Source organism: Cebus imitator, unplaced genomic scaffold (genome assembly GCF_001604975.1).
Source record: "Cebus imitator isolate Cc_AM_T3 unplaced genomic scaffold, Cebus_imitator-1.0 Scaffold266, whole genome shotgun sequence".
Taxonomy (NCBI): Eukaryota; Metazoa; Chordata; class Mammalia; order Primates; family Cebidae; genus Cebus; species Cebus imitator.
Genome location: NW_016107581.1, coordinates 523,990 through 539,068, shown reverse-complemented (window position 1 = coordinate 539,068; position 15,079 = coordinate 523,990). Strand labels below are relative to the sequence as shown.

Here is a 15,079-nt window from a genome sequence, read left to right as displayed (position 1 = left end):
ATCTTGGCTCACTGCAACCTCTGCCTCCCGGGTTCAAGTGATTATCCTGCCTCATCCTCCCGAGTAGCTGGGACTATAGGTGCCCGCCACCAAGCCCAGCTAATTTTTGTATTTTAGTAGAGAGGGGGTTTCACCATGTTGGCCAGGATTGTCTCGAGTTCTTAACCGCATGATCTGTCCGCCTCAGCCTCCCAAAGTGCTGGGATTACAGGCGTGAGCCACTGCACCGGGCCTGCCCTAGGGTTTTGTAATCAGTATGTACCTGGAGTCTGAGCTGTTTGATCCGGGAAGCAATGGCCAGTCAGCGTGGCCCGACTTCTTGAGTACTCAACAGTCTCTGACTGAGGACTGCCCCCTGCTGGAGGCTCCAAGTTTGTGCTCCAGGACAGTGCTGCCCATAGGAGCACCACAGAGTCACGTCGTCCGTTTAAAAATTTCCAGTAGCCATGTTAAAAAAAAAACGTAAAAAGAAACAGATGAAATTAAATTTTGTTTTTGAAATGGGGCCTCGCTCTGTTCTCCAGGCTGGAGCACAATGGCACCATCTCTGTTCACTGCAGCCTCTGCCTCCCAGGTTCAAGTGATTCTTGTGCCTTAGCCTCCCAAGTAGCTGGGATTACAGGCACCTGCCTCCACGCCCAGCTTTTTTGAGAGGGAATTTTGCTCTTGTGACCCAGGCTGGAATGCAATGGTGTGATCTCAGTTCACTGCAGCCTCCATCTCCGGGGTTCAAGTGATTCTCCTGTCTCAGCCTCCTGAGTAGTTGGAATTACAGGTGCCTGCCACCATGCCCAGCTGATTTTTGTATTTTTAGTAGAGATGGGTTTTCACCATGTGTGTAGTTTCAATGGCTAGAAAAAAAAATTTTTTTAAGTGGCATTGAGATTACATTTGATCTCCTTTGGCTTCATAGAAAGTGCCTATGAAGCCAACAGAGATAAAATATAATGGTACTTTTGAGCTCATTAAAAGTAAATTCTATGTCAAGAAATGTTTTCTGAAAGCAAAACTTGATGTTTGCCAAAGTTAGAGGGTTGTAGGTTTCTGCTTGGGAATAAGCACAGAGACCCCTTCCCTGAAAATTCATACCTTCTAAATTTATCTGAGTTCTTTAAGCACCTCTTGGCATTATATCTGTATGTTTTTGTGTGTTCTCTTTGGTACCAATTTTTCTTTCTTTTTTTTTTGTGAGTTGGAGTTTCTCTCTTGTTGCCCAGGCTGGAGTGCAATGGTGCAATCTCGGCTCACTGCAATGTCTGCCTCCTGGGTTCATGTGATTCTCCTTTCTCAGCCTCCCGAGTAGCTGGGATTACAGGTGCCTGCCACCACGCCCAACTAATTTTTGTATTTTTAGTAGAGATGGGGTTTCACCATGTTGGCCAGGCTGGTCTTGAACTCCTGACCTCAGGTAGTCCATCTGCTTCGGCCTCCCAAAGTGCTGGGATTATAGGTGTGAGCCACCACGCCTGGCCTCCGTAGACATTTTGAAAGCACCAATATCATGCATGCCCTGTTATAGGTTAGAAATGTTGTCAAACCAGGACAGAGCATCCGAGAGTCCAGCTGTGATGGGAAGAAAGCAAAAGTCACAGTAACCATCTTGGAAGGGCCTAGATTAACCCTGGTGAAAAGTGTGGGGTGTCCACCGTTGCCTTCCTGCTAGGACAGCTATGGCCTTGGTCCATCAGAGCTGGGGACCCCTTTAGGACTAGGTCCTCACAACCCTTTTGTGAAGCATTTGTGCTCTTTTAATCCTCTTCACACTCTTTGTCTTCAGTTTTGTTTTCCCACTTCTTGGTGATGTTTCTGTCTGTTTAGAAATGTCTGTTTTCAGCCATCACTTCCGGGTTTGGAAACTTGCCTGCATTTGGGGTTGGTCGTGATGCTTATGTGGGAGCAAGTGGTTAAGAATAACAGAATTCCCTACACCAAGTTTCATCTGTTTGTAACATTTTGCCCCATTTGCCTTATTTTTGTGCTCTTACGTTTTAGTCTATGTGTGTGTGCATATCTTTTTTTCTTGATCCACTTTAGAGTGAAGTGCATATGTCATACCTTTATCTTCAGTACCTCAGTTACACGTAGATTTCATCAAGTCAGGTTTATTTAGCACAGTTTATTTCCAGTAAAATTCTCCCTATTTAGTATACAGTTGTAAAGGTGTTTTTTTTGTTTGTTTGTTTAATTGTTGTTTTTGAGACAGTCTCACTCTGTCGCCCAGGCTGGAGTGCAGTGGCGCAATCTGGGCTCATTGCAACCTCAGCTTACTGCAACCTTCACCTTCCGGGTTCAAGCAATTCCCCTGCCGCAGCCTCCCAAGTAGCTGGGATTACAGACAGGCACCACCACACCTGGCTAATTTTGTATTTTTATTAGAGACGGAGTTTTTCCATGTTGGTCAGCTCGAACTCCTGACCTTGGGTGATCTACCCGCCTTAGCCTCCCAAAGTGCTGGGATTACAGGCGTGAACCACCATACCTAGCCTAATTTTTGTATTTTTAGTAGAGACTAGGTTTCACCATGTTGGCCGGGCTGGTCTCGAACACCTGACCTCAAGTGATTTCCCAGCCTCGGCCTCACAAAGTGCTGGAATTATAGGCATTAGCCACTGAACCTGCCCATGTAGTTCTATGAGTTTTGACAGAGATGTTGAGTTATGTCACCACCTCACAAGATGGATGTAGGAAACCCATTCTGTCACCCCAGAAACTCCGATGTGTCCTTTATAGTAAATGCCTCTCCACGTCTCCAGTGCCTGGCAACCATGGATCAGAGTCTGTCTTGTGGTTTTGCTTTTTCAAGGAAATCATATAAATAAAATTGTGAGGTAAACAGCCTTTAAGAGTTTGCATATGTGTGTGCGCACGCTGCATCGGTCTTCTTGCACTTGGTATGAAGCCTCTGAGATCTTCCCGTGTTGTTGCAAATACGAGTTCATTACCATTTGTGGCTGTGTAGTGCCCCACTGAGTGGATGATTAAGTTTGTTTATCCAGTCATCTGTTGACGGACATTTCAGTTCCCAGTTTGGGGCAAAAGCTTAATGTGCTAACCAGTGGCTTGGAGCTTATTCACATGGCCTGATGGGGCTCAGCCCACATGCCTCTGCACCTCTACTAATGTCACTTTTTGCTTGCAGAAGGTGGTTGACTTTTGCAAACTCCTCTGATCACTGAGAGTCTGTCTTGGCTAGAGAGGTTTTGGCATCCAGCGGGGTGCTAGTGGTCCCAGCTGGTCGTGCTTGTCTTTGCTGGTGAAGGGGATGGGGACAGAGGTGCCCTCCCCGGATCTGTGCTCACAGGACCGATGGGCAGTTTGGGTTGACTCCGCAGTTGACTCCATGGTGGAGTCAACCAGCCAGGGCCTGAGCTTTCTCCCCTGCCCTGGACCCAGCCTCTGGAGTCCAGGGAATGCAGGGCAGGGTGCATTGGTTTGTGTTCCATGCTTAGCCGTTCACTCGATCAATCTCTGTGCCTTGTTTGTGACAGGCACTGAGGGTGGTGAGTAGTTCCTTGGGCAGATGCTGATGACACATGGGGGTCAGGTCATGCACAGCAAGTGCGGGAGTCCAGGACTCTATCAGGGCTCTACTTGTGAGGCAGGTGTTCGGGAGGCTCTGTGAGGAGGTGAGCCTGGCGGCCCCAGGGTATGCAACAGTCAGGACTGAAGAGGAGGAGGAGGTGCAGGGTAGCAGAGGCAGCGCAAGCCATGGCGGCGCACACAGTTGAGGAAGCAGTGCTGGGAGCCGGCGCAACGCTCTAGGCTCCCTCAGCAAGACTCATCTCAGGTGATGTTGCCCACACTCCGAGGGCAGAATGCGGATTCCGCCTCCGCGGGTCCCCCTGTGGTGCTGGTTCACATGCTGACCGCACCTGGAGTAGCAGGGCTCAGAAGGACAGAGGGGTTCCACCGTGCCATTTCCACCCCTCCTCCATGAAGCCACATTCTTGCTGGAGCCTGGGGCTCCAGGGTCCACGTACCGCTGCTAATGGCTAGGAGAAACGAAAGCTGCGAGTGCACAATCCCCACCGGGGGCCCTGTTTCTGCCACCCCGCTGCTCCCAGGCAGAGAGGCAGGACTAGTTTATCCTGACTCTGTTAGGATAAGTGTTAGGGCCCACTAAGGGATCTGTGCTGGGGTTCCCCAAGATGACCGAGAGCAACTTCCTGGGGGACTCACAGCCAAGATTTTACTGCAGTGAACGGACACAGGCAGGCTCAGCCACGGGAACGGGTGTGTGAGGGCTCCTGGAGGAAACAGGTACGTGCTCTCAGAGTCCTCTCCCCGTGTGAGTCTGTTTGCAGGAGACGTCCAGCAGGGGCAGGTCCACAGAGACCAGAAGCAGAGTGGCTCTCGGGCTGGGTACAGGGGGCAGGTAGTGATTGCTTAGTGGGTACATGGTCTCTTTTGGGGGTGATGAAAATGTCCTAGAACTAGGTAAAGGTGGTGGCTGCAACAACAGTCAAGCACTTAATTTTTTAAATTTTTTTTTGGTTTATTTATTTATTTTTTGAGACGGAGTCTTGCTCTGTCACCCAGGCTGGAGTGCAGTGGCATGATCTCCGCTCACTGCAGCCTCCACCTCTTGGGTTCAAACGATTCTCCTGCTTCAGCCTCCTTAGTTGAGATTACAGGCGCACGCCACCACGGTTGGATAATTTTTGTGTTTTTAGTAGAGATGAGGGTTTCACCACTGTTGGCCAGACTGGTCTCCAACTCCTGACCTTGTGATCCACCCATCTCGGCCTCCCAAAGTGCTGGAATTGCAGGCGTGAGCCACTGTGCTCGGCCTATTTTTTTTATTTTTGTGACAGAGTCTGGCTCTGTTGCCCAGGCTGGAGTGCAGTGGCGCAATCTAGGCTCACTGCAACCTCTGCCTCCTAGGTTCAAGCAATTCTCCTGTCTCAGCCTCCTGAGTAGCTGGGATTAAAGGTGCCCACCACCACACCCAGCTGATAATTTTGTATCTTTAGTAGAGATGGGGTTTCACCATGTTGGTCAAGCTGGCCTAGACCTCCTGACCTCAGATAAACTGCCTGCTTCAGCCTCCCAAAGTGCTGGGGTTACAGGCGTCAGCCACCACACCTGGCTTTATTTATTTATTTTTGAGACAAAGTCTCCTCCATCGCCCATGCTGGAGTGCAGTGGTGCGGTCTCGGCTCACTGCAGCCTTCGCCTCCCAGGTTCAAGTGATTCTCCTGCCTCAGCCTCCTGAGCAGCTGAGACTACAGGCATGCGCTACCCAGCTAATTTTTGTATTTTTAGTAGCGATGGGGTTTTGCCATGTTGGCTAGACTGGTCTTGAACTCCTGGCCTCAAGTGATTTGCCCACCTCAGCCTCTCAACGTGCTGGGATTACACACGTGAGCCCCCGAGCCTGGCCGTTCAATTTAAGTGGTTAAACAGTATACTTTGTTATGTGTATTTTGCCACAGAACAGGAATAGCGCCCCCTGCTAGCTGGTACCCGAGAGTGGAACAGAGGACTAATGGTGGTGTTTGTTACAGAGCCATTGTGGTCATTCGCTTTATGCCTTAAGATCTCAAGGTCGGGCTGGGCGCGGTGGCTTACGCCTGTAATCCCAGCACTTTGGGAGGCCGAGACGGGTGGATCACGAGGTCAAGAGATTGAGACCATCCTGGTCAACATGGTGAAACCCCGTCTCTACTAAAAATACAAAAATTAGCTGGGCATGGTGGCACGTGCCTGTAATCCCAGCTACTCGGGAGGCTGAGGCAGGAGAATTGCTTGAACCCAGGAGACGGAGGTTGTGGTGAGCCAAGATCGCGCCACTGCACTCCAGCCTGGGTAACAAGAGGGAAACTCCGTCAAAAAAAAAAAAAGATCTCAAGGTCCTTGTATTGCAGACTTTTCCTCATAAACTTCAGCTCTCAGCGCTGGAGAGGGGTTTCTAGACCAACCCCTGTCCATACCTTCTTTTGTTCTGTCTCACCTGCAGATGTTGGCTGACGATGCAGAAGCAGGTGCTGAGGATGAGAAGGAAGTGGAGGAACTGAAGAAGCAGGGCATCAATCCCCTGCCCAAACCACCCCCTGGCGTGGGCCTCCTACCCACTCCCCCTCGGCCCCCTGGCCCGCAGGCTCCAACCTCTCCCAATGGCAGGCCCATGCAGGGTGGCCCCCCGCCCCCACCCCCGCCCCCTCCCCCGCCGCCAGGGCCCCCTCAGATGCCCATGCCAGTGCACGAGCCCCTGTCCCCGCAGCAGCTACAGCAGCAGGACATGTACAACAAGAAGATCCCCTCCTTGTTTGAGATTGTGGTACGGCCCACGGGACAGCTGGCTGAGAAGCTGGGTGTAAGGTGAGTGCCCTGGGCTCCTGTGGCAGGCCAGGGTGTGCTGTCCTGGGCCCAGCCAGGCTTCTCTTGTCAGCCTGGCTGGGGCAGGGTCTTGCCTCTCTCCCTAGCTGTGGGAGTCCTGGTCTCTGGCCACCACCCTCCTCTGCGGCTTCTCTCATAGATGCCTTTTTCCTCTCTAGGTTCCCTGGACCTGGTGGACCTCCAGGGCCAATGGGCCCTGGGCCCAACATGGGACCCCCTGGGCCAATGGGTGGTCCAATGCACCCTGACATGCACCCCGACATGCACCCCGACATGCATCCTGACATGCACCCCGATATGCACCCCGACATGCCAATGGGCCCTGGCATGAATCCTGGTCCACCCATGGGCCCTGGTGGCCCCCCAATGATGCCCTACGGTCCTGGAGACTCCCCACATTCTGGAATGATGCCCCCCATCCCGCCAGCCCAGAACTTCTATGAAAACTTCTACCAGCAGCAGGAGGGCATGGAGATGGAGCCGGGACTCCTGGGGGATGCAGGTATGCAGGGCTCCAGGCATGGCTGCCTGGGGCTGTGGGCTTTGCACAGTGCAGTAGAGTTGGAGAGATGTGATTTCTCTTTCTTCATCCAAGTCTCTTTGAAAGCATGACTCCACAGTCCATCTGTGTCCCATTTAACAGTTGACTGTTTTCAGTGACATGGGATTCATTATTCTGTTGAGGAAGAAAGGAGTATCCTGTTTATCATCAGTATAGAGTTTTTTAATTTTGCAAGCTCTTTCTGGAATCGGAAGTGTGGGAAGTTAGAGGGAAGAGAGTGCAAGGGTGTGAGACTGAGAGGGCTCAGTTAGTAGTGGCCTGGCAAAAGCCACCGCCTTCCAGACAGTTCTCGGCTTGGAGCTGCCAGTGTCCACCCCAGGACTCCGGGTTCTGTTCTCATTACTGGCCGTTTTCCTTCCTTTTTGCCTTTCTTTTGCATTTGTAACAAACATCCAATGAGCAGAGGGAGTTAGATAATGCTGCTGCAGCCACAGGAGATGCGGTATGCAGCCCTCCGGAGCAGGAGGGCCAGGCACGGGAGGCCACCGCTGTCCTTGCTCAGTTGCATCTTGGTAGAACCAGGCAGGTGGCAAGCGTGTAGATAGAGGAGTTGGCTCCTTTCAGCACTGGCCATTGTTAGAAGAAAAGGTGGGGTACCATGAGGGTGGGCCACAAGGCTCAGTGCCTCCATGGGGATGGTCACAAAAGTCTCTCTTAGAAGTAAAGCAGCACTCACAATGTGAGGAATGATGGGACCTCCGAGGGCAGCGGGTGGGGGCGCTGTGTGGACCTGGGGCAGCTGCTGGCGGCTGTCCTGGGTGGAGGCAGCAGAGCAGTCGCTGGAATACAGGGCAGGGCTTCAAGGTTTGGGAGTGGCGCCGTGGGCCAGTGTGAACCCTGTGTGTGTTTGGCAAGGCAGACAGGAACGGCATTGAGGATAGGGTGCTGGACATGGGGCACAGTCACTGCAGGGTGCCTGCCCATCTGACGGCCATATGGTAATTTTGAGGGGGTGGTTTCAGGGGCATCAGGGAGAGGCTTATGCTAGAGATCGAAATGTGAATGTCTTTGGCTTTAGGTGGTGCATAGATCCAGGAGAGCAGGTACTTGGGTGAGAATGCGTGCTTTAGAAAGACAAGAAAAACAGGCTGCCACAGGGAGGTACTGGGGTTCCCTCAGCTCACCCCTCTTTAACAAATGCGTCTGAAAGGTACATGGGAAAAGCTCTGCTGGTGGGGAACCAGAAGTCAGTCACGCTGTTAGGAGTAGGTGTCTCTAGAGTAATTGTGTTCCATAAAATCCTCCCTCTGACATGTGCGGTCAGTGGTTTCTGGTGTGTGCACAGACTGTGCGTGAAGGGGGACCCTCGGCTGTCTGGTTCATCGAGTCGGTCTCAGCTCTGCGCCGGATGTGTCATAGAGCAGGCTGGCCCATCAGGTTCATATGACGAAGTTGAAATTAATGAAGGCTAAGTTACAGGCGCACTTTATAGACACCACGTTTCAAGTGCTCAGCTGCCGCAGGAGGATGGAGGCGGCCTCATGTTGCCCTGCAGATCTAGACCATTTCCATCACTGCAGAGCGTTCTGTGGGGCAGCACTGACTCCAGACCGCCGCTGCCTTGGTGACTCGCTGCCTCCCATGCTCACATCTGTCACACACACAGCATGAAGGAAGGTGTCGCCGAGCCTGCTCTCCCCTCCACACCTGTTGCGTCCCCACGTCAACCTGTGCCCCTCCCACAGCTCTTGGCTTGGGCACTGGGGGAGTGCATAGGTGAGGTGGCCGGTGCCAGTGCTTACCCTGCAGGAGTGGAGGCAGAGCCCTGGCCTCGTGCTTCCTGAGACACCTCCTAATGCTGTGCAGCAGGAGGGGAGGCACTCTGGAGCCTCTGTTGACCCGTGGCCAGAGCAACACTTTGGCCCAATTTCATTCTGTTGTCCTGGCTTTTGGTGTTGAATGTGGTTGAGTTCACTATGAGATGCACGTTGTTTCCTTACTGATTGTTAGAAACTCCTGTCCATCCAAAATCATTAAGTACAGAAAAGAGTGCAGGTTCCACTCCTGGCCTCTCTAGAATCTGCCTCCCAGAGGGACTGTTTCTGTCTTTTCAAAGCTTTCTCCTCATGTTTTATAAACATACATCTGGTGTTCCATGCTGTTTCCACCTCATAAGCGTTCGCCCCCATCACTCAGCCCTCTTTGTGAACCTCATTCTTCACATAGGCAGGGCTACCCATTGGCTGCTCCTTTCCCCTGAGACCTGGGGTGGGCAGGCAGGGGCAGGCTGTGCGTCCTCTCCATCGCCATTGGGGTGGGTTTGCAGTGAGGGTCAAGGGGGGCTGGAGTTGGCGCCTGGAGGCCCTTCCCGACATGAACCCTCAGTTCTTCCCTGCCACAGAGGACTACGGGCACTACGAAGAGCTGCCAGGGGAGCCTGGGGAGCACCTCTTCCCTGAGCACCCTCTGGAGCCCGACAGCTTCTCTGAGGGAGGGCCCCCAGGCCGGCCGAAGCCAGGCGCCGGTGTCCCTGACTTCCTGCCCTCAGCCCAGAGGGCCCTGTACCTGAGGATCCAGCAGAAGCAGCAGGAGGAGGAGGAGAGAGCGAGGAGGCTGGCTGAGAGCAGCAAGCAGGACCGGGAGAATGAGGAAGGCATGTGTCCGCCCCAGGGGCAGGGGCACAGGCCCCGGGAGCGGCGGTGGTGGGGTATTCCAGGTCGGGTTTCCTGTCGGGAAGGAGCCCGTGGCCAGGGAAGACCCCTATCCAGGGCCATGAAGCCGGGCTGGGGCTGCTGCACGTCCCTGAGAGAACTGGCAGGCAGGGATGCCTTTATGTGTGTGTCCGAGAGACCCTGATCCCATGGAGTAGGGTGGAGGGCTGATCCCCAGAGGAGACGGTGGCCAGCAGGACTGACCACCTGCGCCCTGCCAGAGGAGGCTTTAGGGAGACCCTCACAGCCCCCATTTTCCTAGACCATGTTCTCAAGGAGCCAACAGACAAAGAGATAGTCATTGAAATTAACCAGTAATCATAGTCACGAGCCACTGAGTCTCAGGTGCTGTGTGGTTGACTTAGTGGTGTCCACATGGGGTAAAATGACAAGTGGTATCTAGATCCGGAAGTCAGAGGCCACAGGTGGCCCTGACAGGAGCCAGTGGGACAGCAGGAAGAGGGCTGCTCCCCTGGTGGCTCAGGCTGTGCTGGCCTAGGTTTTGCTTGAGTCCATGTCTGAGTCTGCCTAGCTGGCCCTGCCTCTCACCAGCCGGTGGCTGTGGTTGGTCCACACCGGCCCTTCCCTGGGACATGGGGACATCTCCAGCTGGCGTGGGGGCAAGTGTCTGTGAGTCCCAGGCCTACCTAGCCAGAGCTGAGTCAATGGTGGCTGCTACCAGGACCTCCAGAAAGAGGTGTCCACAGCCGGACTTGCCACAGTGTGAGGGCTGAACTATCCTTGAGGTGGGCGAGGCGAGGCAGCAGAACTCTGGGCTAGGAGTCCCAGTGAGTCCTGGCCCTGACCCCGATTTAACAGAACTGTGCCTCTGTTTTCACGTCTGTCAAATGGGCATGATAGTATCACCACCTCTTGGGTGGTTGTGAGTTATTTAAATAAAGTAACACTTAGTGCAGTGTCGCTGCTGAGGAGGCTGGGGAGCGCAGCGTAAACGATAGCAGCTTAGCTCCCTGCATCTCTTCTGCCACCCACTGAGGGGAGGGGGCCTTAGAGAGGAGGTTCTGAGGTTCTGAGAGGCACAAGCAAAGGAGCCACTTGCCAGCGGGCTGCTGTGGGGTCTGAGGGGGCAGGCAGTAGATGTGACCACTCACCCCTCCCTGCTCCTCTGTTCTTTCCCAGGTGACACTGGAAACTGGTACTCAAGTGACGAGGATGAGGGTGGAAGCAGTGTCACCTCCATCCTGAAGACCCTGAGGCAGCAGACATCCAGCCGACCCCCTGCTTCAGTCGGAGAGCTGAGCAGCAGTGGGCTGGGGGACCCCCGCCTCCAGAAGGGGCACCCCCCAGGAAGCCGGCTGGCTGACCCTCGCCTCAGCCGGGACCCCAGACTCACCCGCCACGCAGAGGCTTCTGGCGGGTCTGGTCCAGGGGATTCGGGACCCTCAGATCCACGGCTGGCTCGCGCCCTGCCCACCTCCAAGCTCGAAGGCAGCCTTCATTCCAGTCCTGTGGGCCCCAGCAGTTCCAAGGGATCTGGGCCACCCCCGGCAGAGGAGGAAGAAGGGGAGCGAGCCCTGAGGGAGAAGGCTGTGAACATTCCCCTGGACCCGCTCCCTGGGCACCCGCTGCGGGACCCACGGTCACAGCTGCAGCAGTTCAGCCACATCAAGAAGGACGTGACCCTGAGCAAGCCCAGCTTCGCTCGCACCGTGCTCTGGAATCCCGAGGACCTGATCCCCCTGCCTGTCCCCAAGCAGGATGCAGTGCCTCCTGTGCCTGCCGCCCTGCAGTCCATGCCCACCCTGGACCCCCGGCTGCACCGCCCTGCCACGGCAGGGCCACCCAACGCTCGGCAGCGCCCAGGCACCTCCACGGACTCCAGCACACAGGGCACCAACCTCCCCGACTTTGAACTTCTCTCTCGCATCCTCAAGACGGTCAGTGCCACCGGCTCCTCTGCCACCCCTGGCTCCAGCGACAAACCCAGTGACCCCCGGGTTCGGAAGGCCCCCACTGACCCTCGGTTGCAGAAACCGACAGACTCCACAGCTTCCTCCAGGGCTGCCAAGCCCGGCCCCACTGAGTCGCCCTCTCCCACCGCCAGCCCAAGTGGGGAGGCCTCCCCTCCAGCCACCGCTCCCTATGACCCCCGCGTGCTGGCAGCTGGTGGGCTGGGCCAGGGTGGAGGGGGTGGGCAGAGCAGTGTGCTGAGTGGCATCAGCCTCTATGACCCAAGGACTCCCAACGCGGGGGGCAAAGCTGCAGAGCCGGCCGCCGACACAGGTGCCCAGCCCAAGGGCGCCGAGGGCAATGGCAAGAGCTCGGCCTCCAAGGCCAAGGAGCCCCCGTTCGTTCGCAAGTCCGCCTTGGAACAGCCGGACACGGGGAAGGCTGGTGCCGATGGGGGCGCCCCCACAGACAGATACAACAGCTACAACCGGCCCCGGCCCAAAGCCACCACGGCCCCGGCTGCCACCACCGCCACCCCGTCCCCCGAGGGTGCTCCATCCCAGCCTGGAGTGCACAACCTGCCGGTGCCCACCCTCTTTGGGACGGTGAAGCAGGCGCCCAAGACAGGCTCAGGAAGCCCGTTTGCTGGGAACAGCCCAGCCCGAGAGGGCGAGCAGGATGCGGCGTCCCTGAAGGATGTTTTTAAAGGCTTCGACCCCACGGCCTCCCCTTTTTGCCAGTAGTGTCCAGCCAGAGCCATGGCTCCAGCCGCCCTTTCCAGGGTGGCATTCAGGGCATCACCCAGGATGGGGATCTTGGGGGGCAGGGGAGGCAGGCTGGGTGTTCAGTTTTTCTTTTTTCCTTTTCCTTTTCCTTTTCTTTTTCTTTGCTTCTCTTTTTTTTTTTTTTTTTTTTTTTTTCTGTGAGACTTATAAATTGTATATAACCATCTTAAGTTCCGGTCAGTGTGGCAGGCTCTCGGGCTCCTGCTGAGCAAACCGACTCATGCCCGGCCTCAGCCCTGTGGGCTCTGCCTGGCCAGGCCTCACTGGTGGTCCAGTGGGTTTTCTGGGCAAAGCATGGCTCCTTCTCCCCAGGACAAAGGGAGCAGCTGGTGTCTGGGAAGGCGCTGAATGCTCCTCACCCTGTGCCCGAAGAGACCCAGAACGCAGACCGCGGCAGGGCCTGTGTGGAAGCAGGTACAGGTGTTTCTGGAACCCTAGGGTGCACCATCACTGTCTCTTCAGTGCGGGGCGTGACAACCCACTCGAGACGGTGACAGTAAAAAGGTATTAAAGAAAAAGCCTTCAGCGGCACTCCAGGGGCTCCTGGCGCATGGCTGCTCCTGTCCCTGGATTGGCATGCAGGCCCGCTCTGCCACCCTCCATCCGGAGCAAGCGGATGCTCCCCGCCCGCAGCCTGCAGCAGAAGCCTCCAGAGTGAGAACTGGACCCAAACAGAGGCAGTGGGGTCAGTGTGGGGCGGGGCCCTGAAGAGCCTCGTCAGGGAGACAGCCCCTGGGGCACACACGAGTTTTCTGTCAGTATTACCCTACCTGTCCCATCAGGGCCACACCCTCCTCACCCCACACCAGGGTCTGTCCTGGTCCTCAAGCCACACAGCCGCTGTGCCCGCTGCAGCCAGGCCCCGGACAGCTCCAGGATCCGTGCAGTGGCTGCTCCGCCAGGCCCCAACAGCAGGGGCCTTGGGGTGGCTCCTGGCCAAGTGTTTCTTCTCTCAGCTTTCCTTGCACTTCTTCACACTGTGACCTGCAGGGCCTGAGGTATTGACGTGTTTGGGTTTCCTCTCCCAAGCCAGCAGATGCAGGGGGTTCCGAAGTGTGTCGCTGTATGATTTGTGGGCGCTTCCAGAAAGGGGCCTAGGGAGAGGAAGCCTGCAACCAGGGCAGGGGAGGGAGAGCCTGTGCTGCGCCCACACTCCTACCCTGGCTGGCGGCCAGCCTCACCCACAGAGCCCGGGAGGAGGCCCACCCGTGGACACAGCCCGGGAGATGGATGCAAGGGGCGCTGGGGGGACCTGCTGGCCTCTTGCCTCAGCCTCGAGCAGCCTCAGAAAGTGTGCGCTTGTGGCTCCGTCTGCCCGCCTCCCTGACCCGCCGCATGGCTGCAGGCCCTCTCTTCATGGCTGACGATAAGGAGACCTGGTCACCTGCTAAGGGATTCCCCCTCCCTCCTCAAGGCAGCTGAACAAGGCTCTTATCCCACCCCAAAAAAGAGAAGAATGAATAGCTCATAGTTTGGGGCCAGGAGGCAGGGTGTCCTGCAGGGCTGCACAGCCCTGAGGGGTCAGCGCTGAGATCAGGTTGGTTGGTTGGTTTGTCTTTCTGTCTTTTTTTTTTTAAGCAATCATTAATGAGATTTGTCTTCAGCCACCAGTGTTGGCCTTGAAGTGGAGGGTGCAGCCCTTGGTGTTTGTAAAATAAGTATGAATACACAGTGTGGCAGTGTTTTGTGTTTGTTTTTTTTCTCAAACATTTTCTTTTGTAAAAGAAAATTAAATATTTTTTAAACCGAAATCTGTGGATAAAATAGAAGCTGGAGTGCTCCTCTTGGAATATTCAGCCTAAGAACCTCATGGGACTATGAATTCACCCGAAATTCTCATTTGCCATCAGGCCAAGCTTTTAAAGAAAAATTGTTCTCTAACCAGGATTGTAACAAAAGTGTAAATACTATTTCAGAGTTGAGAGTTGGTGGTGCAAATATGTATATAATGAACTGTATTTTTACAATGATCGTCGCATGACTATTTCACACCCTTTTTATACTCCATATCTGTCTTCCAGAAATGTCACCTGCCTTTTCTCCTGTGGTCTCTTAATCCAATAATTGTATTACTGCCATTAAAGGATGCAGTTATTTTAAAAAGCTTGTGGGTCTGGTCTCTCCAAGCTGCCCCAGACCATCACTTGTCCTGGTAATTAACGGGGACGGTGGAAGGTGGCTGGGGGTGAATCGTGGACCTGTTCTCTCAGCGGTCGGCTTCAGGGTAACATTCATGGGGACACTGAGGGACAATTTGTGCCTCCAAACAGCATCGACTGTTCTCAGCAGATGGCAGCGGGTCATCTACTGGCAACATCCCAAGGTCCCTGAGCTGCTGAGCTGGCCAGTCAGCATTGGGATCCAGGGGTGACCTGTACAGGCCTGGACCTGCCCCCTCGGTGTTCACAGACAAAGACTATTCACACAAACAGGACAGCTGGGCTGGCTTCTAGGGACGAGGAGAGCTTCAGCGGGCACCCTACTCGTGATAGCCAGGGGCATCCTCTGTAAAAAGATCTGATGTCGAAACATTTTGAAATACCTCAACAAATATGAAGGATGGATGGATGGATAGATGGCTGAATGCATGATAAAGCAATACAGTTTGGGCACGGTGGCTCACACTGCTAATCCCAGCACTTTGGGAGGCTGAGGAAGGAGGATACCTTGAACCCAGTAGTTCGACACTGCAGTGAGCTAGATTACCCTACTGCACTCCAGGCTGGGCAACAGAGTGAGACCCTATCTCTGTTTTATTTTTTTTTAATTTTTATTTGTTTTTTCTATTTTTTTTTCTTATTTATTTATTTATATCTGCTCCTGTCTCAAAA

General features: G+C 54.5%; 1 protein-coding gene across 4 annotated transcripts in view; it reads left to right on the top strand.

Annotated features, from left to right (window-relative positions):
* The window catches only part of ZC3H4 (zinc finger CCCH-type containing 4), a 43,681-nt gene extending 31,206 nt beyond the window's left edge, over positions 1–12,475 (top strand). For 3 of the 4 annotated variants that reach the window (XM_017500395.2, XM_017500393.2, XM_017500394.2), the window contains 4 exons: positions 5,960–6,321; positions 6,498–6,841; positions 9,243–9,494; positions 10,693–12,206. In XM_017500395.2, the coding sequence (XP_017355884.1) occupies positions 5,960–6,321; positions 6,498–6,841; positions 9,243–9,494; positions 10,693–12,206 (2,472 nt within the window). Of the gene's footprint in view, positions 1–5,959; positions 6,322–6,497; positions 6,842–9,242; positions 9,495–10,692 lie in introns of all 4 variants that reach the window. The other variant, XM_017500392.2, reaches the window with a different exon arrangement.
* The last annotated feature ends 2,604 nt before the right edge of the window (positions 12,476–15,079 follow it).